At 48.5% G+C, this 23,716-nt stretch overlaps 1 protein-coding gene across 1 annotated transcript in view; it reads right to left on the reverse strand.

The window, feature by feature from the left end:
- Positions 1–23,716, reverse strand: part of MYO16 (myosin XVI) — a 539,332-nt gene that overhangs the window by 197,097 nt on the left and 318,519 nt on the right. Inside the window, exon 16 of the mRNA XM_081300676.1 lies at positions 16,934–17,081. Coding sequence (XP_081156802.1) covers positions 16,934–17,081 — 148 coding nt within the window. The remainder of the gene's footprint in view (positions 1–16,933; positions 17,082–23,716) is intronic.

A 23,716-nucleotide genomic window follows, 5' to 3' on the forward strand; every position in this document is an offset into this window, starting at 1 on the left:
GTGAGAGCTGGCTCATGTGGTGGCTGCACAGTTTTATGAGGAATCCAAACTCCTGTCCAGCGTGGCTGCGCTCCCCTGCGTCTGCACCAGCAACACAGAGGGCTGCAATTTCCCCACAGCCTCGCCAGGAACCGTGGCTGTACCACAGTCACACAGCCACTCTGGTGGGTGTGTGGGATGTCACTGGCTTAGCATGCCCTTCTCTTATGTGCGTGAGGCCTCCGTGTCCCCTCTCGTGTGCGTGTGTGGCCTCTGCATCCTCTCTAGTGTGAGTGTGTGGCTTCCGCGCCCCCTCTTTTGTGAAATACCTCTTCTTGTCTTCAGGTCATTTGCTCATGGTTTTAAAATGGTGTTTTTCCTGCTGCTGATTTTGGAGACTTCTTTTTCCATCTTAAACCTCTGTCCTTTGTTAAATATGTGGTTCGCAATATTTTCTCCCAGGATACAGCTCGCCTTTTAATCCTCTTAATGGAGTTTTCTGAAGAATAAAGGCTTTATATTATGTAATACAATGTATCCATTTTTTTTTCTGGTAGGGTTCTTGTGTTTAGTGTCAAGTTCTTGCCTTGTCCTAGATCCCAAAGATTCCCTTCTCCCTGTCTGTAAAAATTGTAGAGTATTATGCTTTACCTATAAGTCCATGATATATTCCAATTTTTTATATAAGGTGTGACTTTTTTTTTTTTTTTTTGCTTTGCTTTTGTTATTTCTGTCCTGTTTTCTATTTTGGCCATGGATGTGCAACTGAGCCAGCACCTTCTGCCAAAGGCTCTCTTTCCTCACATGGATTGCTCTGCACTTGTCAAAAATCAAGTGGGCAATATTTGTGTGAGTCCATTTCTGTAGTCTCTGTCCAGCTCTCCTTATGCGTGTGTCTGTCTGCTTCCCAATACCAGGCCATCAGGATTACCGTAGCCACATGATATGTCTTAACATGGGTAGACTGATACCTCTGATTTAGGCTTCTTTCAAGATTATTTTAGCTATTCCAGGCCTGTGTATTTGCACATAAATTTTAGAATAATATTATTTATGTGTCTTAACATTGTGAAGATTTCAATAGGAATGGCATTAACTTTATAAATTATCTCGGAGATACAGACATTGTTGCTATATTGAGTTTCCCAATCCATGAACATTGTATGTCTCTTTGATTTTGCTCATTAGTATTTTGTAATTTGTAGCATACACATTCTTTAAATATGTTGCTAAGTGTATATCTGAACAGTTCACTTTCTTGGAGGATCTGGGAAGGGTATAATGTTTTTAAGTTTGATTTCCACATGTTCAATATTAATTCATAGTAGTTAATATTTGCAATTGATTCTGAGCACTAAGCTTGTCTCCTTAGACCTGATGAACTCACTCATTAGTTTAATATGATTTTATGTAGTTTTCTCAGTTCTCACCCCCTTTTCTCATCATGAAATCTGATAGTGCTTTCTTTTTTTTTTTTAAAGAGAGAGTGAGAGAGGAGAGAGAGAGAGAGAGAGAGAGAGAGAGAGAGAGAGAGAGAATTTTTTTAATATTTATTTTTTAGTTCTCGGCAGACACAACATCTTTGTTTGTATGTGGTGCTGAGGATGGAACCCGGGCCGCCCACATGCCAGGCGAGCACGCTACCACTTGAGCCACATCCCCAGCCCCTGATAGGGCTTTCTTTCAGCTAAGTTTACAAATGTAATTTTTATAGATTAATATTAAAATATGCACACCTTTACCCAACATTTCTTCTTGCTATCTCTTACAGGAAAATAAAAAAAAATATAGATGAATACATGTTAAAATTGTGAGAAATTCTACTTAGGCATCTAATAAGAACATGTTTTCATTAAAAGTTAAATTTGCTTAAAGTTGGCCAGCAACTACAATTGTTGACCATGCACTATTTATAATCAGCTATTCCATTATTCCAGTTAGCTCACTGTTCTAACAACAAAGGGCATGCTGATGATATCCTAAGCAGGTCAGTTATATCGCCAAAATAATTCCCATGTGCATGTGGGCTCTGTGTGTGTGTGTGTGTGTGTGTGTGTGTGTGTGCACGTGTGCACGTGCTTTGCTTGTGGTAAGGTAAACAGGTTCTGGAATGCATTTCTTATGCTGTCTAAGAACATATGGGTAGAGTTGATAAATCACAGTAAGTCATTCAGTAAATCACAGGAGAGCTTCGCCTTGTTAGCTGAAGAGTCCACACTGGGACTCTTCTATACACAGTGTAGAAGAGCAAATTAAAATGCTACTGCACAGCCTGTGGCACCCTCTGAGGACTTGGAATTCAGGATAGTGGTGATCTGATGTGAATATCAAGCACAAACAATGATGGTTTGCAGAAAAGACTGTCATCAAATTTCAAGGCCTGTGTCCTCTCTCTGCCCACACCATCTCAGGGTGGTACCGGGCACATTAAAACAGCAGCAGCCATCTGTATACTCGGTGTTGTTCAGCCTGCATATATACCCACGGTCCACAGAGATTGGAGGCTCAAACAGAAATAAATGATCATATTATTCCCTCAAAAACAAACCTGCACAGCCTGTCCACAGACTCTAAATACTATCTTTTGCTCTGTTTTTACCTGCCCTGTGAATACAAAAGCACAATGTCTTCTCCACTGTGGCAGAGCTGCCTTTTATTTGATGTTTCACATGTAAGCAAAAAAAAAAAAAAAAAAAAAAACCAGGTCAGGCCAACCAGGAGGCCAGCACACAGGAGGCCAGCACACAGGAGGCCAGCACAGAGTGCCAAGCCCACAGCAGGGCAAGCCCTTGCCCCTGCACCCCAACCTGCTCCTCAAAAGAGAATTATTTTCTTTATTGTTATTGAACAACCTGGAACATATTAGCTGATTTTGAATCTCTCCCAGTGGAAGGTCAATATGACTTTTTATTAATCACGGGTTTAAATACATAAATCTCCACCAATGAAAATATTGGTCTATTAGCCATGTGCCATTTTGTTTGGAAAGAGAAAGCCCTGCCAGTGGTCCCCAGGAAAAGAACAGGATTCACATTCAGACTTAGGGGCTTGTGACATTCCCAGAAGAATTTATCTGCATTTTTCCCATCAGACAGAACATTTCTCCAAAACGTCTGGTGAAGCTGGTCCTCAACTCTCCCTCCTGTAAACAGGGACCTTGTTATGGTCAATTCGGTGTTCCTTGAAAGGGAGTGACTGGGTGACCTCTGGTGGACACGAGGTATGGCTGTGCTCTCTGGCCCTGGACAAGGTTGGGGGCTGAAGCCAGGTGTACACCCACCTGGACTTATGTCCAGTCGTGATTCCTTCTGCCAGAGGAAGGGCCCTGCTTCCTCCTCATGGAGTCTCTCATGAAGAGCTGCCCATACTTAGAGGAGTGGTCAGTGAAGAGGAGAAAGAGCAGGCTGTGCTCGGGATCTGTGGGCTGGCCTGGCTTTGATGATGGTGGGCTCCCTTTAACAAGGCCTGGGGAGGGCTGAGCTTTCTCCCTTCACACGAGGCCACCTCCCACGCTCTGCATCTACCAGCAGGCTGTGGCCAGCAGGGGGTGCTACAGGCCATAGCTGTCCGAGTGCTGTCAGAAGTGTCCAACACACTGAGGAAGGACGGGCCCCCACACCTTACATCCGACACATGGGCTGAGGCCCCACCTATGCCAGGACTTCTGCAGCATGTAGAAATCATAGGGTCGGGGCTGGGGATGTGGCTCAAGCGGTAGCGCGCTCGCCCGGCATGCGTGCGGCCCGGGTTCAATTCTCAGCACCACATACAAAACCAAAAGATGTTGTGTCTGCCGAAAACTAAAAAATAAATATTAAAATTCTCTCTCTTTCTTAAAAAAAAAAAAAAAAAGAAATCATAGGGTCGTGGATTCAGAGTCGTCACCATTTCTGGATAGGCGCCCCTCAGGGCTGCGCTGCTGAACAGTTTCACCTGGGACACACCCTGGACCTGGCAGCAAGTGTTCAAGGAGTAGGTGCTGTGTGAAAAGTACCTGGCTGTTGGTCACCCACAAATATATCAAGTTACTTCTTCTTTTTTTTTTTGTAATGGGGATTTGGGGATTGAACCCAGGGGTGCTTTACCACTGAGCTACATCCCAATCCTTTATTAATTTTTCTTTCTTTCTTTCTTTCTTTTTTTTTGAGACAGTTTCTCCCTAAGATGCTGAGATTTCCCTCTAAATTATAACCCTACTGCCTCATCCTCCCAAGTCACTGTGATTACAGGTGTACTCCACTGTACCTGGCTCAAACAACCTGTTTCATCAGGTGGGTCCAAAGAATTTTATTTTCCTTTCAAAACATTCTATCATCTACCCTATTTCTCTCTCCTTTCTTCCAATTTCATGGACTCAGATACCCACAATCAATGGGCAAACGTCTTTCTTCTGGAAATTACCTGAGGGGGCAGGTCTTCATTCTCCATGGCCTGGGGCCACCTCCCTCCATGACCCCAGCAGCAGGCCGGCTTCCTGACCTCACTGCAGCACCCGAAGGCTTCTGATCTTCTCACCTCCATCCACCCACCGCCACCCACACACTCCAGGAGCCTCAGCCCTGGCCCTGTATTGTGCCTTTAGATCAAAACCACTTCTACATTAGAAACATACCAGCATACCACCAAAATGCCACTGTACGTTTACAATGAAAAATTATCTGAAAGTCACAAATTCTGAAAACTTCATATCAGGAAATGTCAGAATGATGTGCCTCAGGTAGGATGAGATATTCTAATTTAGAGATGTTAATATGTGAAATCCATACAAGTTGAACATGAATGTGCTGAAGCTGCCAGTCACTTAGAAAGGCTCTGGATTACAGCAGGATATTTAAGACTGTTTTACAAAAGATGGATTTGGACTCCTCCAGACCAGTAGGATGGAACATGTATGTCAACTCAGAAGAACAATTAACATTGCTTAAAATTGTTCCTGGAAATTAATATTTTGACATACCTAGAAAATAAAATAATTTTCTGGCCAGAGACTGAGTTACCCAATGACTATTTCTACTACTACTACTACTCAATATGACTCTTATTTGGGAAAAAACTGTAGTTGTCTAAACCAATTCCAATTATTAAAGATTTCAATAACATAAAATTGTAAAGAAAGTTATTCTTATGCTCAGATGTACCTTCAATGTCAAGTTTATTTTCAATTTTCAAACATGTAAGACAACATTTATGTCCTTAGAAATACATGTAAATTGATCCCCGGTCTTGTGGACTACTCTTCCAGACATTACAACAACCCCCTGATGGCATCTTTTACTCTAATCTTCTGGTTCTCATAATTTCAATATTTATAGTTAAGACATCAAACACTTCAGAGTTAGCAATGAACCTCAGCTGTTATGAAAACAGCAGCTTGTAAAATCACCAACTTTTAAATGAGTAGCTCTTTACTTTGGATGTGTTAGGGAATCCAAAACTTAAAGGGCGAGTTAAGTGACACAAAGGAAGGCAAAGGCTGAGGGCCACCATCTTCTGTGTCAAGTACCATTGTGTGGGCACATTTCACCTGCCTCTCTTGGACACTTGAGCAGGGGATGTCCTGAGAGGCTGTGTTTAGGAATAAGGGTCCCCTCGTCACCCATGCAAGGCTCCTATCCCATGCACTGCTTGGAGCAAGAGTCTAGATGCAGTGATTGGGAGAGAGGAGCCAGGAGGAGACGAGCCAGATGGACAGAGTGCAGTGGACCCCACATGGGGTGCGTGCCAATTGCTCTGACTCAGAACTGGGTCAGCTGATTGACTAACGGCAAACAGCCTCAACATCCACCTCACCCCCCACATCTCCAGCTTCAGATGGCAGACCTCTGTCTGCTGGAATTGAAATCAGCACTCCCTGGAATCAAGTACACATTTCACGCAAAGAGGACTCCAGATCCACCCCAGAATGTCAGGTAATGTGGACTTTGACAATATCGATAATGTTACCCATACACACCTCACTGCACCGGTGACGCCCAGGCCAGGACAGCGGAAGCACTTAACATGGGCGGCATTCCCCAGCATTCTGCTTGCAGCAGGCCTGCCGGCAGGATGCAGCCCAACTCACAAGCTGTGGTTCAGGCAGCAAGGGAGGGAAAGCGTTTTCTCAGCCACCCATTCATTTCCTCCCCACCCTGCACTGCTTCTGTTTGAACCACAGGGATCCGTGGAAATGCTCTCCTTTCACACCCTTGCACTGTGAAGACAGCATATTTCTTTCTTTCACTGGCCGGACATACTTAACATAGGAGACAGGTCATCTCACCTTTTCCTTAATTTACTAACTCTGCTTTGAAATATTTAATTTAATCCCAATCACACTTCCCCGGTTCCCACCTCCTGCTGCTCACTACTAGGGAGGCTTCAAAAAAAAATCTGGATGATAGAAATTGCTAGAACAGAGGTAAGCAGTCTATGCTGCTTGTGTGAATTAGAGATTTACTAAAATAAGCTTGAGTAGAGGTACGCTTGTGAGAAACACTGCTTCGAGTTTTTGTTGCTATTCACTGTTCAATTTTAAGAAGGACAGCTTCAGTCAGGAGATGAAGACTGCTGAGTTTCTGTATCTGCCAAGAATTCTGCTTAGTGGGATTCAAAGATGAAGGAGGCAGAGGACTTGTCCAGAGAGCGAGATCAAACAAACCAGCCAGAGAGACAGAGTGAGGCACAAAGACAAAATCTATTGTGTATGATAGATGTTCAGAATGCATAATATTAATCCTACATTGAACAGTAGTATACAGAATAACAATGATTATTCAATTAAGTCCAAGAAGGCAAATCAAGATTTAAAATGCGTTTTGGTTGATTTAAATTCTGAAATGCTGGAGCGTGTTCGATAGTGATCATCTGAAATAGAACGCCACGTTCAGCTGCAGGGCGATGAAACGCTAAGGTTCTGCAATGCGCTTACTTTCATCAGCACTTTTCTTAAGGTTTTTATAATCCTGGGGATTCTTCACACATTAAAAACAACTCCTTGTCTAGGGAAGGTGAACTTAGAAGTCATGCAGATGCTTAAGAGTAAAGGTGTTTATAATAATCATTACATTATGTGAGGCAGAGAATAAATAGCCAAATAATAAAATTACTACTTGAAACAATGAAGGAGGAATCATAAAACAAATCCAAAGTCCCAGAAGAGTGGAGGGCACTCTCCCCCTGCCTACCTGATGTTCACTGGGAGTGGAACTGGACACACTGCAAGCCCAGGGCATGGTCTGTCATGCCCATCAATTGACAGACAGCTTCCTGGGCATATGCAAAACCAAACACACTTGTAAGCATTTAAGAAAACTCAGTCAAATAAACAACATGGAACCAGTCTGCTGTGAGTCGGGGAGGAGGATGTGTGGCCTGGAACCAAAGCAAGCAGTGTGGCATGACCTGTCCATTTTGAAGTGATTTGAACTGCAGAAACCTCAGCAATTTTAAAAAAAAGAAAGGGCGTGTCTGTCAGCTAAACCAGCGCTTAGGGATCACTTTTACAGGACACAAAAGAGACCAGAGACAAGCACATCTGGCATGGTGTGTGATCACAGGAAGCAGGGGCCTGAGCAGAGGTCTGGCTGTGACTTCAGGCCAGCCGTCCCTAGGTCCTACCTCCTGCCATTGTCTGTGACCGTTCCTGCTGGGCTCCTTTTCACTGAGGCAGATTCGCTCTCCTCAGGGCCCACCCAGACTTGAGGAAGCAGGTGCACCCTGCCAGAGCCCCGCCCTGGAGCTGTGCACCCCGAGATCCTGCAGCCTGAGGGACACCCTGGGCACCTCTGGCCCAGAGCAAGACAGGGAGGGGCCCAAGTTGAGCAGAACATACTAAAACAATCCTTCCTGTGAAGAATAAGATGCAGTCTGTTGTAGGTCGTGGGTGAAAACGTCCGAATTCTGGCAGAACTACCCGCAATACCGCCATCCTGCCACCTCACCTCCTCTATCACTTACAAGCCTTCTCTGCTGTTCATAGTATTCGGGGCTTCTTTTTCTCTTTAATGCACTTTTCTGCATTATCAGAAAGCAGGGATTCTGTGGTGAGGGCTTACAGGTTCAATTCATGGATCGTTTTACTGAGCAGATGCATTTGATGGAAGAGACAGTAAAAAGAAATGATGCATCATCACCCTGTGCTGGCCTGTCCACCAGGAGTCATTTAAACCGGCCAGACACTGCATCGTGCGCAGGACAAGCTGTTCCCTGCTGTTCTGCCTCTCGATGCCACACAGGCATGATGCAGAGCTGGGCACGCAGTGAGTCACTGGCAATGGCAGGACAAAGCCCGGGCAAGGCCACCCGGTGTCCCCTATTGATGCTGACGTCATGGGTGCTTTATTCTGGATGCAGGTGTCAGCTTAGTCTCCCTAAAGCCTAACGCTCTGGATCAGCCATTTTAATAATGTTCCCCAAGTAAGCAGAGAAGTGTTTGGTGCTTAAGTTTGTCAAAATATGGAGCTGTGGTGAGGTCCATGATCCATTTCCTGAGCAGATTGAAGGATACTTGTATGCCATGTTGTACTGCCTTAGTTATTACTGATCTCCGTCTGCCAGTCTCTCTCTCTCTCTCTCACACACACACACACACACACACACACACACACACACGTGATCCACACACACACACACACACACACGCGTGATCCACACACACACACACACACGTGATCCACACACACACACACACACGTGATCCACACACACACACACACACACACACGTGATCCACACACACACACACACACACACACACACGTGATCCATCTACATTTACATATAGCGCAGATATCTTCACACAACCTAAGACCACTCTTAATTCTGGATTTATACTGGGGAGAAATAATCTCTTCATTTCTTAAGAGGAAATACACTGACTTCTGTTTTCAGATCAACTGAAAACCAGCCTCTCTCTCCTCAGTGTCCCTGTGCACACATGTCCTGGGCACCTGCACCTGACCCTCAGAGCTTACGAGGCCTTCAGCCTACTCACTGGGCAAGAGTCTATGCTTTCAGGGTGACATGGGGAAAGAGAGGACATTGCTGGACAGCCAAAGGTTCCCTCCTCCAGGGGAGGGTATTCCACAGGACACCTGCTCCCAGGTCCCGGTGTCCTTTAGTCTCCAGAGACAAGAGTCCAGAGGGATGCCACAGGACACGTGGCCACGTACAGTGATGCGAGTAAACAAGGAGTTAGGCCAGAGACCTCAGGGTGCCACCGACTGGCTCATGCCCTGGGGGGCAACAGAGCAGCCCCGTGGTCTTCGCCAATCGAGTCTGCTCTCCTCTTTGAGTAACATGGAGGTGCTCATCTGGAAACACCACGACGGAACAACAGAACGCACAGCACCTGCAGATCAGCAAGAGGGTCGCTCTGACTCCTGCCAGTGGGCCGGGCTCCCGACTTTCCGCACTTGCTGATCATGGCTGATGGGTGCTTGGCGGAACCACCCTCCTCACCCTACAGGCTGCAGGATCCTGTCGCCTGGCCTTCACAGAGGTTCTCCTAAGACACCTCAGATCCTGCAGCCCACGGGGTGAGGGCAACTCTACCAAGCACCCATCAGTGAGTGATCGCAGAGAGGAAGCTGTTCTGTGGCGTAGGGAGGCAGAAAGCGCCACTGACTTCCCCTGACTCAGGAAACACAGCGCTGCTGAGGTGTTTCTGGAGCCCCGTTGAGATGGTACCCCTGGAAGGAGCCACGCAGGGAGGAGCTGCACTCCGTCATCCCACAGCCTCTCAGCCTCCATCCCATGGCCGTCTTCTCAGGATGCTCTGCGCACCTCGTGTGGAGCGCTCGGCTGGGCAGACTGACAAGGCCACATCCCCTCTGTGTGAACTTCTTGTGGGTGCAAACATATGGGTTACTCCTGACTCTGCCCTCACCTGATGGGGGAGGACCTCGAAGCCCTTTGCTGTATCAAAGATTCTCTGGGGCCCTTCCTGTGGCCAAAGCAGCTTGATAATAAGAGACACCAGCATTGGAGCAACAACAAAAATAGTCCAGCAAATGAAATGGTAGCCCCTGTGTGGTGGTGCCAGACTTAGGTCTCTGAATCAATACACAAATGCTGGCTGCGGAAGATCTGGAACGGGAATGATTCATGTCAAATACAAAAAGCACATCTGCTCCGTGATGAGAAGGTCACTGTGGGGTCACTACGTGGCTGAATCCCACCACAAGCCAAAGATGGAGAAGCCCCAGGGGCTTGGCCTAAATTCTGGGATGCAAGGGAGAGAAGGGAATTAGGAAGGTAGAATACAGAGAGAATACCTGGTAGTGGAGAGCTTTTGACAAGAAGCATGGCCTCCCTGGGGAAGCGAGGGCAGAAGGTCCAGTGGAGGGGCTGGCTAGCGAGCCGGACTCTGGAGTGTGGGGTCAAGCTCCCCCCACCTCCACCCTCACTGTCTGCAATGCTGCACAGAGAGGACCCCGTGCCCTTAGCCATCTGCCTGGTCCAGGGCCCCCACTGCTCTGCTCGCGCCTTCTCCAGGCCTCCTTCCCAAAACACCTGTCCTGGACAACCGGGACGGCTCAGCCCACTGGCTCTCGCCATCAGATATCCTGTGGTCCCCATTCCTCCCAGATCCCCCTCCCCGACACGGAGGCAGCCAAGTGCAACCGGGGCCTTTAGGGGCTCAGCCCTCTCCTACCCTTCCACCTCCTCTCCAGGGCCACAGGCCTCCTGTGGCTTCCTTCACCCCGTTCAGTGTGTGAAAGGCAGAAAAGTGTGTTTAGAGAGACCCAGACAACCCAGGCTCCCGTGCCCCAGCACGTGACTTGGTAACCGGAGGTTAGCAGGAGGCTGTTTGACATCTGCAGCACGAAGAGGCACCTGGTCCTGGACTGGCCGTGGACACAGTGTGACGATGCGTCCAGCCCCTTGGTAAACTCAGGGCCAATGGACGAGGGTGTCAGGGTTGCCCCATGCTTCCCACACGATCTCAGAGACAGCCATGGACTGCATCAGCCTCCAAGTCCTAATTCCCATGGGGTCAGATGGGACTTTAGCTTCCTGCGCACACGTGTAAACCCCAGCATCATCCCAGGATCTCAGGTCGGCACGAGTTCTCCAGTTTCAACCCCATCCCCATGAACACATGCGCGCCTGGCTGAACTGGACAGCACTCTTGGAGAGACAGGGACTGGTACCACTCATGCAGTTTGAATGTTACTGATGCCATCATCACCACTTGGGATTAGATAAGGCAAGTTTTCACACCCTAGGAGAATTCCATTTTTTTCTACTATAGAGGGTATAGAAAGACAAAGCATTTCAAGGAGAGAGAGAGAGAGAGAGAGAGAGAGAGAGAGAGAGAGAGAGAGAGAGAGAGAGGGAGGAAGTCTTTTGCCCCAGGGGAGATGTGAGTCAGGACTTTCTACAGTAATGTTCAACCTATGAATAGATTCAGATGGTCATGGTGCTCCTGTAGGGTTTGGAAGACTCATGACACAGGCAGAGTATGGGTGTGAGGCCCACGAATCTCCAGTCTCTTGTCTTTTGGGCCCTCGTTGCTCAGAAACGTCAGAAAGCAGGAAAGCCAGTGCCCGCCCTCTGCCTGTTCTCCTGCCACAGCGGAACTCACCTGGCCCTCCGCAGAGGCCGGCCTGCCCTTCTAGAGCTGCTGGGTTATTAGCTTGAGACAGGGTGACACTGGCTGCCATTGCAAACATCTTTATCATGCTCCTGGCTACGAATGTGATGCGGAACTGTTGTTCACAGTAGCTAAGGGTGACAAATGCTAGTATGTCATTAGTTCTGCTGAGCCACTTTCAAATAGGAGCACACACAAGCAAACGCTGACCTTGTGCTTTCCCTTTCATTTTCTTTAAAACGTCACTGACACAAGGGTGTAGAGGCAATGGTTGCCATGGAGACAGTGGGACTGGATTCGGGTCTGGCTCCTTGGTGACACCTTGGTCTGCAGCCCCTCGCTATCCAGTGTAGATGCCAGCACGCGCTCTGCTGGTTACGGAGCTCAAGGACGTGGCACTGTGGACGGCACCTGGCTCCTGGTTAAGTAAGCCATTCATGGTCACGAGCCTGTGACTCTCGGGTACATTGTTAATGACAGCCCTTAGAAATAGGTCCAAGTGCTTCCTGCCTCCAGTTTTTGTCTTGGGAGCAACTTCAAGCTTTGCCTGGCTAAAATGTGGGGATGAGTGGACATTTTATTACATCATGAAGTTACGAAGAATCACCTTTAAGCAACATTCAAGCTTTCCTTTTTTTTTAATTACATGAAACTTGCCCGGGTTAAGTTCGACATTCATAATAATCCCTTAGCAAAAACAAGCCTTGATGGGAGTTAATTGTTCTCTTCTCCTGTGACAGGTGCGCTGGCAGGATCTCAGTTCAAACACTGGTGAGTCAGCGCGTCCTGTCACCACGGCAAGGTGAGCAGGTCAGGACAGGTCACAGGCTCTGAGTCATATGACTGTTGCTTTCCGGGTGCCACTCAAGACCTGGCTCCCTAAAGAAGGTTCCAGGGCAGCCCAGCCCTCCCACCACCCATCCCTGTGAAGGAGACCAGAAGTCACCCTGGACTTGGTGCCCAGCTCTTCCGGCACAAATCTACAACAGCTGTTTAAAGGCAGTTGAAGATACGCTATTATAAACCACTTTCATTAAATCTCAATACCCAGGAGCGTAAATTCCATTTATCTCCTAGATGTCATTATTATGCACAAACAGAACAAATTGAAATAGTACTTGAAAAACAAACAGCTAGGAAAGGAGCTGGGGGTTTGTGGTTGGCTCTGGTTGGCTTCCAGCTGACTGTGGAGAGTCTGCCATCTCGTGGGAACTCCACACACAGCCTTGTCCCAGCAGCTTAAAATGTGGGAGAAGCGGGGCACAGTGGTGTACACCTGTAAGTGGGGTGCAATGGCGCACACCTGTAATCCTGGTGGCTTGGGAGGCTGAGGCAGGAGGATCATGAGTTCAAAGCCAGCCTCAGCAAAAGCGAGGGGCTAAGCAACTCAGTGAGATCCTGTCTCTAAACTAAATACAAAATAGAGCTGGGGATGTGGCTCCGTGTGAAGTGCTCCTGAGTTCAGTCCCCAGTACCTCTTCTCCTCAAAGTACCAGAGAACTGGAGACTTCCCTCTTGTTAATAGTCTGGAGGAAGATGCTTACACACTGTTTCATGCAGGCAAGCTGTGGGGTCGATGGCCACTTCAGAGTCATCCTCATCCTGAAGTGGGGTAAGGGTCCCTCTGTTCTTCAGGGATCATCTCATCATGCAAAAAGGGAAATATGTTTAGGCTCAATTTAATGCTGACATAAACCTACATTTTTATGTGATAGTTTGAAAACTTTCCATTCTAAACACCGGGTTAAGGTTAAAAGGCACATTTGTAGCATTAATTGTAAAATAATAGTGATAGGTATTTTTTTTCTGGATTTACAATCATGAAGCAGAAAATAAGTGTTGAGTGTGCGCTCAACTCAGCTCTCCTGTTAAACATGTATTTTACCTTGATTCATCCAAGGAATGTGTTGTTAGGAAAGGAAGAAACAGGATACATTAGAAGGAAGCAGACTGGCAAAGTCATGCTTCTTCAAGTTCCTTTAAGACCAGGCTGTGTGGTGGAGTGCGTGAAGAGGGGAGAGGCAGGCGGGTGGTAATGGATGGCCTGCCCCACTCTAGCCCTAGTTAATACAAAGGGTGAGCGTGTGGTTGAGAAAATCAGGCAAGTGGGTGTGCTGCTGACGGTAAGAGCTCTCCTGATAACAGGGTGTGTTCAGCAAGTTCCTATGCCTCATAGGTACCCAGGCCTTCTCACCCATGTCTAACATGGTATTAAGCACCTTACCCACAGGGATCTCCTTTCCCGTTGGGTATCAGTTTTAAGCAGCAGACTCAGAAGGAAAGGCTAGAAAGGTGGAGTTTTGAGAAAGAGTAGAATGCCAGAAAATTCAGATCTATAGTGCTCATGGTAAACAAGTCAATTTCCAGAATGACAGTAACATTCGTAACCACTAACCCAAGGTTGGATCCCAAGCTAAGGTCAAATATCAAAGCAACATGAACCTCAAACCTCACAAACACTGTAAAAGTGAGACGATCCGCTGGTATAAACATAAGAAGACCCACAAGAATCACAAAGCACTGTATGTATGATATTTTATGACTTTGAAAAAAAGCTTGTTTTATTGCTAAATAATACAGTTTTCTGTGCAATGATCACTTTGGAAATGCTCCAACTGATCTCTTCATGTATCTGGAGACTTAAGAGGAAAGTGCAGTTTTGCACCCACGAGGTATTCACAGGGCATGTTAGTCAAACACCTGCTCTATGCAGGAGAACTGGACCATTCACAAGTCTGCACACCAGGCACACATGTGCATGGACATGCACAGACACGGACATGACCTCCAAACCAGCTGAGTCCTGTGAGCTTGAGCTTCTGCTTGTTGGAACAGCTGGAGACAGAAATCCCCACCACTTTCCCTCCTCAAGGCCACCCTGGACACGCAGCCCGGGGCTTTCCATGCAGTGCTCCTCCTCCCAGGGCATGTCCAGTTAGGGATGCCCAGGGTAGAAAAGTGAGAAGCTAATTTCAGGCAGTGGGCTTTGTCAGGACCGCTGCTGAGCAGCAGATCCCTGTCAGCATGAGCTTCTTCTCACCCCTTGACTCTTTCCTCTGAAAAGTGAGAGGATCTGACAGATGGGATTTCCGACGGCCTGGGACCTGGGGTTTCCACATTTCTATCACTTCTTCCTGGGCTACCACACTTCCGTATTACTGCTTTCTTCTTTGCCTAAGTTTCTGTTGTAGGTTGAGGCCAGTTAACCCCAAATAGTCTTTTTCTTTAAGTAAAATATAATTCTGACAGGGCCTTTTTAACTTCTTGACAACGTTTTTGCCACATGTCTATAGACCTGGGTGTGATTTTTCATGGGATTTCATGATGGTGACCGGGAATGCAACAGGACATTAGTCTATGGCCAATTTCTTCTCCCCTGCCCCCATGCTCACAGTCATTGACACCTCAGTTATGGGCAGACAACCCCTGTGGCTGCCCCAACCAGTCCTTGAGGTTCAGCCTGAATTACCCCATCACACTGGGAAGACCTCCCCAGCTCCCAGGTGGACCCCCGCTCACTGCCCCCCGCTCACCACCTCTCAGATGCAGCACAGCTGGTCCTTGGAGCAGTGCCCACTTCCGTGAGCACCGCCTCCCTCCTAAATGGTCTCTGGGTGGTTTGAATACGGGTGGGCTTTGTCCCCCAAGAGTTTACTGCTAGGAGCCTGGTTGTCAGGGGCTGGTGTTGGAAGTGGGGCCCAGCGAGGGTCCTCAGGTCCCTGGGGTGTGCCCTGGGAGGACTTAGGCAGCGCTCTGGGACTTGAGCTCGTTCTTGGAGGACAGTCATAAGGGGGAAGCCTGGTTCCACTCCGTGCTGGCCTCCTCCTTGGGAGGTGATCTCTTGCTCCCACACAAGCTTTTCCATTGCCATCTGCCATGAGGTGACACAGCCAGGGGCAGCCCTCACCAGGGCCTGTGCAACACCGAGTGGACTTTCAGCATCCAAGACCACGAGCCAAATAAACATCTTTTCTTTATAAAGTCAGCCTGTCTCAAGTACTTCATTACAGTCACAAAAACACAGACCAAAACACCAACCCTGTGGATGATGCCCGTGTGGAGCACTGCATGGAAAGCCTCAGGCTGCGGTCACAGGAGCCATTCATTCTGAAACTGTTTTCCTGGAGTCCAACTTTCAGTCCATCCCAACTCCTGACCTTCCAACTTCAGAACACAATCTGGATCTCACCATTTCTTTCCACCTCCACATGCCACCCCATCAGTACCACTTCCCCACAACCCCATGGGCACTGGGTTCCCTGCTCCCAGCTGTGACCACTACAGTGACGTCTCCATGGAGAAGAGCTGCCTTTGCAATGAAAACCAGTTCACACCCAGAGCCCCCTCCACTTGCGGAGGCATTTGGAACAAATTCCATCCTTCCCACGGGCTCCAACATTCTCCCTCACCTGTGTGACTGTGGTCACACCTGCTGGCCTCACCTTCCTCACGTGCACACCTGTCCCCTCTGAGCCCTGTTCATTTTCTCTCTGAAGGGAACACTCCCACCAGACCTTTGCCAGGCTCCTCAGGTGCTGCCCCTCACACCACCTGAAGGAACCTCCCAATCAGCCCATGTGGAACAGCACCTCCCATCACCTCTCTCCCAGCCCTGGACCACAGCCACATTTTCCCCATGCTCCCCCAGTGGAGCATCGTGGATAAAGACGAACAGATCAACGCAGCACCGTGGAGAGTGACTGGACTTTCCTCTGCAGAACTGGAGCAAGCCTGCGAGAAACAGGGTGACCTGTCACTCAGGCCCCAGCCTCTGCCCTCTCATCGGGGTGGGGTCTACTCCCTTCCTGCTTCTAGTTCGCATCCTAGTTCAGATCTGACCAGTGTCTGTGGGGACTCACGTCAGCAGCAGAAAGGTGTGCCTGAGAAGAACGTCACCGTGGTAGGGGCCACTCACGTGCATCACCCCCATGACCAGAGTCCCCCTTTAACACACCTTTTACATAACTTGTTGCCTCCAGTAAAGAAAATCAGCGCCTTGGTGTACGGGCACTTTTGCTATTCCCATGACGGAACCTCATCTGTCACTAATGAAAACTTATATTTAAATGACAGCTCCCATTGTTCCAAAGGATGACCGAAAATTGGGACTTCAAAACTGATATGATACCAAAATACTCAGAAGGAATAGAGATGTTTACACACAAACTAGTATTTTGGAATTCTGACCAGAAAAGCAGCAAAACAGAAATGCGATTTCTTACACACATAGACCTTCACCTAAGCGTTCAATAAACAGTTTTGCCCTGTGAAAGGGATAGTTCTCGCCTGGGTAGCCGGCCATTCTCTGGTAGCCACAGTTGCTCTCATAAGAAGGCAGTGTAAGCCTGCCAAAGTCCACTCCCAGAAGCCACTCACCGGTGGGCACAGCTGCGGTCCAGGTGCAGTCCGTACTTCTCCTCCGAGGACAGCCCGTCCATCAACAGGTAGAAGATGAGGAAGTTGCTCTGGCCCAGAGGCTGGGAAACCAGTCTGGACTTCTCCAGCATGTAGGTATGGATTCTGGCTGGTGAAGGAAAGAAAAGGGATTCTGTCAGATGGCACCGACAGCTTCGCTTCACGAGTTTCCCTAATTCATTACAAGAGATAAAAATGCAGTTTCTTTTCCAGCAGTCGTGTTTTTAATTTAACAGGCTGTCTTCTAGAGCAGGCTTAGGCTTAACAGAAGTGCTGAGCTGAAGGTACTGAGAGTTCCAGTAGCCCCTTCCCACCCACAACCCGATATTTTCTCTACCAGCATCTGTGGGTTCAAACCCAGGACAGAGTTGAGACCTTCTTGTTCACTACGGGCCCTGGGTCACACTGCAGCTCACTCTGTGCTGCATGCTCCACGGCATCAGAGAAAGATACAGGGATGGGCACAGGACCTGGGAATCCCCCAGGACCCCCACCACGGGCACCTGTCTCCATGGTGACTGAATTGGGCAATAATTTCAAGTTGAGGTCATAATTTTAAAATTTTTTGTTCATCTTCATTTGTTCTTCGTAAACAAATGTTTGGCTGGAAACATTTTCTGTTTAATTTTAAGAATATTAATCCTGAAATGATTTACTGCACAGGGGAATTTTTTAAATCCACACTAGTGTGAAATACACTGTTGTTTTGACCCTTGGCCATGATCCAGGAGGAAGCCTGAGGAGGGCCTGTGGGTGAGGACCTGGAGACAGGGCTGACTTATATGCAGACTTGTCCCTGGGGTTCCAACTCCGCTGAACGCAGAGCTCACTACTGAGCAGGCTCCACGTTGTGTGCCAGGGAGTGCCTTCAGTACCTTCCATCTAGATTCAAAAGCAGCATGATTATTAATCATCCTCGTTAGCTCATCTCCAGCAGTGAATAAAATTGCTGAGGAGTAGCAGGATTCAAATCAGTAGGATTTCAAATTAAAAAATAAAAAAGTCTTGAAGGAGATTTTAGATGGGAGCAAATTCAAAAAACAGCCCCCTATTCCAGTGGTCATGAGACTGCTATTTTCCCAAGCAGAGATGAGGCACCCTTTCTTCTGTGTCTGAAATGATACGAGATAAGATGAGGAAGACGGTGCATTTCCAAGTTCGAGAGCACCCCTCATGTGAGGGTCCACGCAGTGGAGAGCCTCCCACTATCAGATGTCCTGATTTCTCAGGACTTGCATGTTTCCAAAGCTCTCTTATGTCAGAAAGAGTCATGACTAGAAATATACATGCAATCTTCATGTGTGTCTGCACATGAAAGTGTTTCTCAAAATGTGTTGGTACCATGAAAACACAGGTCTGCAGAGCAGTTTATCGCAATAGACGTTCTGTGAAGCTCTGCCCGTTGCCGTTCATCACGAGAGCAAGAGGGTTACGTTGGCTAGCTTTTCCCTGCCTCATCTCTCCTCCGACTTCCAGCAGCTTCCGACTCTCCCAGCCGACCCATCAAGCTGCTGAGACACAGGGCAAGTGAGGCTCTCGTCCCCAGCAGCCACCAGAAGTACCTGTCACTGCAGAGAGCCATGCTCTCTCTTTCACACCTGCACACATGTCCTTGCCCGTCACTCCTGGTCACTCAGACTGAGGTGAGGTGGGAGAGTGTGGGGGGGGCTCTCCTAAGAATGAAGCCTCCACATTCTCTCCCAAAATGAGTCACTGCCAATCTCCACACTGCTTTAATGCCATTTTGCCCATCCACGATACAGGGAAGAAAACATGGAAATGTCCAGGACTTCATGAGGAAGGAGCTACCATTCCGAGCACCTACTGTATGCCAGGCCCTGAGACAGGTGACCTGCAGTCCTGCCATGTGCCTTTCATCTTTCAACCTAGTGGCTTGTCCCAAAGCCCAGGCTGATTGCAATAAAGGATGCTGCTCTTCATGTGAGATAAGATCAATTAAAGCACTCTGAACCTTCTGGAGGGCCTCAAATGAAGTATGGAGTCCAAGGGTGATTGATGATAATAGTGAGAATGGGTATTCATTGCTCACATCTCCGCTTTGTTTCTTCAAAATCAGGATCTGAAAAATGTGCTAGGCAAAGACACTTATTTATTTTCCATATCATTTGTGCTAACTCTGAAGGTTTAAGTTTCCCAAGTAGGTAGCATGGCTCAGCCTATCTATCAGAAGGCATTTCCTGCCGTTAAGCAAATTCAGTTTCAAGTTAAACAGATTTGGGGTCTTCAGCCACAGAAAACACAAAGAGCCAAAGAGAAAACACCAAAAAAGCCAAAATGGGCCCCTCACTCTCCTCCTGTAGCTAACTCCAGCACTTTTCTGGAGAGAATGTAAGATTTGACTTGAAGGTGAATGGGAAAGAAAAAGGGGGTGATTTAACCTATTCAGTCCCAGGTTTTCAATTCTGCAAATATGTCCATGAAATTGTCCCAGCTGCACTAAAATAGTGTGGAAATCATTCCCCAGAGCTTAGATGTCCTGTATGACCACTAAGGACAGAACTCAGCAGTCCTAATAAACAGAACATGGGGCGATACCACAGCTCTTAAAGCTGTCCTATAAAGAGGACATGGAGCTGACATGCTGTCTGGGACGCCTGGACAAAATGGACTGGAGACCACTTAACACATTGGCTTTTCATGGGAACCGTGAGGTTTCGGGGTGATGACCCTGCTCCAGAGGAGGTCAAGCAACTGCCTGAGGTTGCTGAGCTGGAGGCAGAGCCAAGGCCAAGCCAGGCTGCTCTAGGACTGTGCTCTCCAGCTCCCCCAGCAAGGTGGGGACCCACGGCTCCTGCAAACCTCCCCTCTGGACCTCCCTGAGTGCAGGTGGGGCCTGGATCTGGCACTGCACACACTCTGGACAGTGAGAGTCTGACCTGTAGACCCCCAGTCTCCGCCACCCTTCTCTAGGAGGCTGTATAGGGACGAGCAGGAAAGGCACAAGAAGCCACCCCTGCCCCCACGTGCCCTGCAGGACACCCTCTGAAGGCCCTCCTTCCGTGCTTGGTGGCTTGGTGCACAGCCTTCTCTTCAGTAAGGAACACGCAGGAGGAGAAGTCCCATTGTTGTTTGAAAACCATCTGGTGGGCATCCCAGGTGTGTGACGGAGGAACAGAGGATTCCGCTCTGAAAGTCCATTGTCAAGTGAGACTTGGGACTCGAGGGGCAGGGGCCACACGGCGCTGGGGCGATGATGCCCTGTTGGTTGCCTGGCAGTTGCTTCCTTCCCGGGGTGTGTCCCCCTGGGAGGCAGTCGAACCAGACCACCACAGCTCTCACAGGAAGGCGGAGAGACGGTGGCCATCAAAGGTGGCTACTCCGAGCAGCTGGACCCCGCCCAAAGGAAGAGGCGAGCTCAGTCCAGCTGCACGGTTGAGAGAGAAGGAGGGACTGGCATGGGCCCCACGACCAGTAACCAAGCCGAGGTGGTGCCAAAGCCCGACCCTGTGGCCCAGCTGTCTCACAGGAACATCTCTCAAACTGGACCCGTGCCATCTAGGACGTGGACACTGTGGACAGCGGGGACAGGAGCGGGGACAGGAGCGGTTAGGCTGAAACAGCCAAGAGCCACGGGAGTATGGACCTTGGACACTGGCTGAGCATCAAGAAGCTGGTGACTCAGAGGAGCAGGTGGCCCGGGGGTGGGCCTCTGCTGGGCCTCCGCTGCACCTGGAAGAGGCTCCTCTCTCGTGAAGGTAACCCCACTGTGCTCCCTAAAGGAAGCCCAGCCGCGTGGATACTCTGGTCCTGGGAGGAGAACGGGGACGTGGAGTCCACCACATCGCCACGCAGGCTTCACCATGGCCCTCCTCACCACGGGGACCTCTGCGCTCTTGGACGAAAATCACAAACCGTCAAGGGTAAGAACAGTGGCCCAAGTCTCAAGGGAGGGGTCCCGGGGCTGGGGGACCTTCTTGGCAAAGTTCTCCTTATGGTCCTCAGCTGCCTTCTACAGACCTGGGTGTGGGCAGAGCAAGGTCAGTGCTTCTCAGACCGCCCAGGGCCGCGCACACCGTGGGCTGAGAGCAGGTGCTTTGTCAAACCCAGAATCGGAAGGAAAAACACACTGGGCCCAGAGCCACACTCAATGCTATTTATTAATCAAATTACTCCAGAACGGAAAGAATCTTATCTACTGTCGATGTCTCATAAAACAGGGCTTTATATCTTCTATGTCATGGTGCGTGGTCATAGCCCCAAAGGACTGTTGGCATTAAATTATAAAAGTGTTACTAACAGCAACGGTGAGGAAACATCCAGCATCTCCCAGCCCTAAAATCAGCACGGTATCACTCCCCGGCCGTAGAGGGGCAAGAACTGATCACCCAGCGGATGAGTGGGTGCCCCGAGGAAGCAGAGTCTGCCCTTCAACCTGCGCCTCGTGCACGTGGCCTCTGAGCTGTGGCCTTGCCACAGTCTGGAGACCTGTTGTACTGAGTATTTAAAACTCACAAGACCTGAATGGGAGATCAATCAGAATGGCTGAGCCTCAGCTTTTTAGGAGAGGGTCTTTATATTAAATAGTTTAAAGGGGTCACACGTACAGCTTCTTAAAGTGGCCAATACTTTTTTTTCTGAGCAGTGACAGTATTCTCCCTTACTGTCTTTGGAAGAGTAAAATTCTTCCCCCAGGCTTGGCTGCAGGCTGAATTGTGTCCCATCTAAGGACACACCAAAGAGCCCAGCCCCGCTACTGGGATCTTATTTGGGAACAGGCCACTGCAGGCTGGGTCCGAACCAATGTGATTGGTGTACTTTAAGGAGAGCCAGGGTGAAGGCCATGTGTCCACAGAGGCAGAGACCCGTGCCTGGCAGCCACAGCTGAGGAACAGGAGGATGGGTGGCAAGCGTGAGACTGAGAGGAGGCAAAAAGGGCCAAATGAGTCATGGCCCCCACTCTCAGAAGCCAGTGGCTGTCACCCCTGGGTAAAGAGCACTGGGTTGAGCAACTCTCTTGATGCCCAGATGTGCTCCTTGCCTGGCCAAGGTGTGGGCAGGAGGCCTGCGTTGGTCAGGGCTGCGTGGGAAGGGCACTCTCCACCTTCACCACTCAGCAGGACCCCGGGGGCCTTGGTGACAACATGTGGTGGGCAGGCACAAGAGGGCCTGAGACTCTGCATTTCCAACCAACTGCCAACAGCGCTGGTCCTGGGGCCACAGGCCTGTGTGGCAAGGGGCGGACCCCTCACTCTGGAGCCTGCTATCCTTGGGGTCTTCTGCCCACTTTGTCAGCATGGCCACACCTACCTCAAATCTCAGAGAGGAAACTGGTCGTAAGTAGAAGGCAGGCCTGTCCTGTTTGTGGAGGGCCAGGTCTGCAGGCAGGCGGCCTCGGGACCCGGTGCTGCAGACCAAGGGCATAACAGCTCTCCTGCTGAGAAATGGAAGCCTCTGCCTCTGGCTTCACATCCCAAAAGAAAAGTCCTCTTCTTTCTCTTGTGTGCATGTCATTTTCCAGATTTCACTGAGCAGAAATTTGATCTTTACCTTCACTTGCTGCAACCAGGTGTTTCTTTAGATTACAGTCAAGATGAACCTTTCTGGTAGGGATGGAGGATGACATATGGTTTGGACGTGAGGTGTCCCCCAAAAGCTCATGTGTGAGACAATGCAAGAGGTTCAGAGAAGAAAGATCGGGTTGTGAGAGCCTTCACCCAATCAGTGAGTTAACGACCTGATGGGACTGAATGGAAATCAAGGCAGGTGGGACATGGCTGGAGGAGGTGGCACTGAGGCCGTGGCTTTGGGGTCTCTATTTTTATCTGGCAAGTGGAGTCTCCATCTTTTCCTGCTTCCTGATGGGACTTGCTTCCCTCTGCCGCTTCCTTCCACCACAATGCTCTGCCTCACCTTGAGCCCAGGGGAATGGAACCTGCTGTTTGTGGATTGAGACCTCTGAAACTGTGAGCCCCCAAGTAAATTTTCTTCCCCTAAAATTGTTCTAGTCAGATCTTTTAGTCACTGCGGTGAAAAGCTGACTAAAACGGGTATCTTGAAAAAGCTAAATGCAACTGAGCTATTTAAAAAATCATTTATAATTAGTGAATATTTGCATCCTCGAAGATCTTATAAAGTCCCTCCAAGATTAGGCATTCCACTAACGATTGTATTTGTATTAATTTGCATGATTGGAAAGAGGTATAATTCCAAGTGGAATCTAAGTTAGTTGAAAAAAATCTCTTTCCAGCACTGGAGGTTAAACCCAGGGCGCACTCTCATCCAGCCACATCCCCCCAGCCCTTTATTTTCATTTTAAGACAGGGTCTCTCTAAATCACTCAGGTTGGCCTCAAACTTGTGATCCTCCTGCCTCAGTCTCTCTACTGTTGGGATTGCAGAATGCACCACCACTCCTGGCAAATTAATTGAATTTTAATGAGAATTTTTCATAAAATACACATAATTATTTAAACCAGGCAAGAGACTGGTTCTGTGTTAAATTTTTTGGGGTGATTATTTTAATGTTTGGATTTGTTTAATTCAGTCTTTCTAAAAATACAGATTTGGTTTTATTCAAAATGGAGTTCACTATGTGTTAAAGAAATCATATAAAATTGTGATTTATGTAAGTATCTGAGTTCCCTTCTACATGCAGCAAGTATGAGTCAGTTATCTTTAGTTTGGTTCCACATTGTATAGTTTTTACATTAAAGGCTTGAAAAGGCTGACCCTGCACGTGAGCATATCTCAGACTCAGGACCCGACCTCGTAGGCTCGAAGGCTC

This window comes from Spermophilus citellus, assembly GCF_964194105.1.
Source record: "Spermophilus citellus genome assembly, chromosome: 1".
NCBI classification, from domain to species: domain Eukaryota; kingdom Metazoa; phylum Chordata; class Mammalia; order Rodentia; family Sciuridae; genus Spermophilus; species Spermophilus citellus.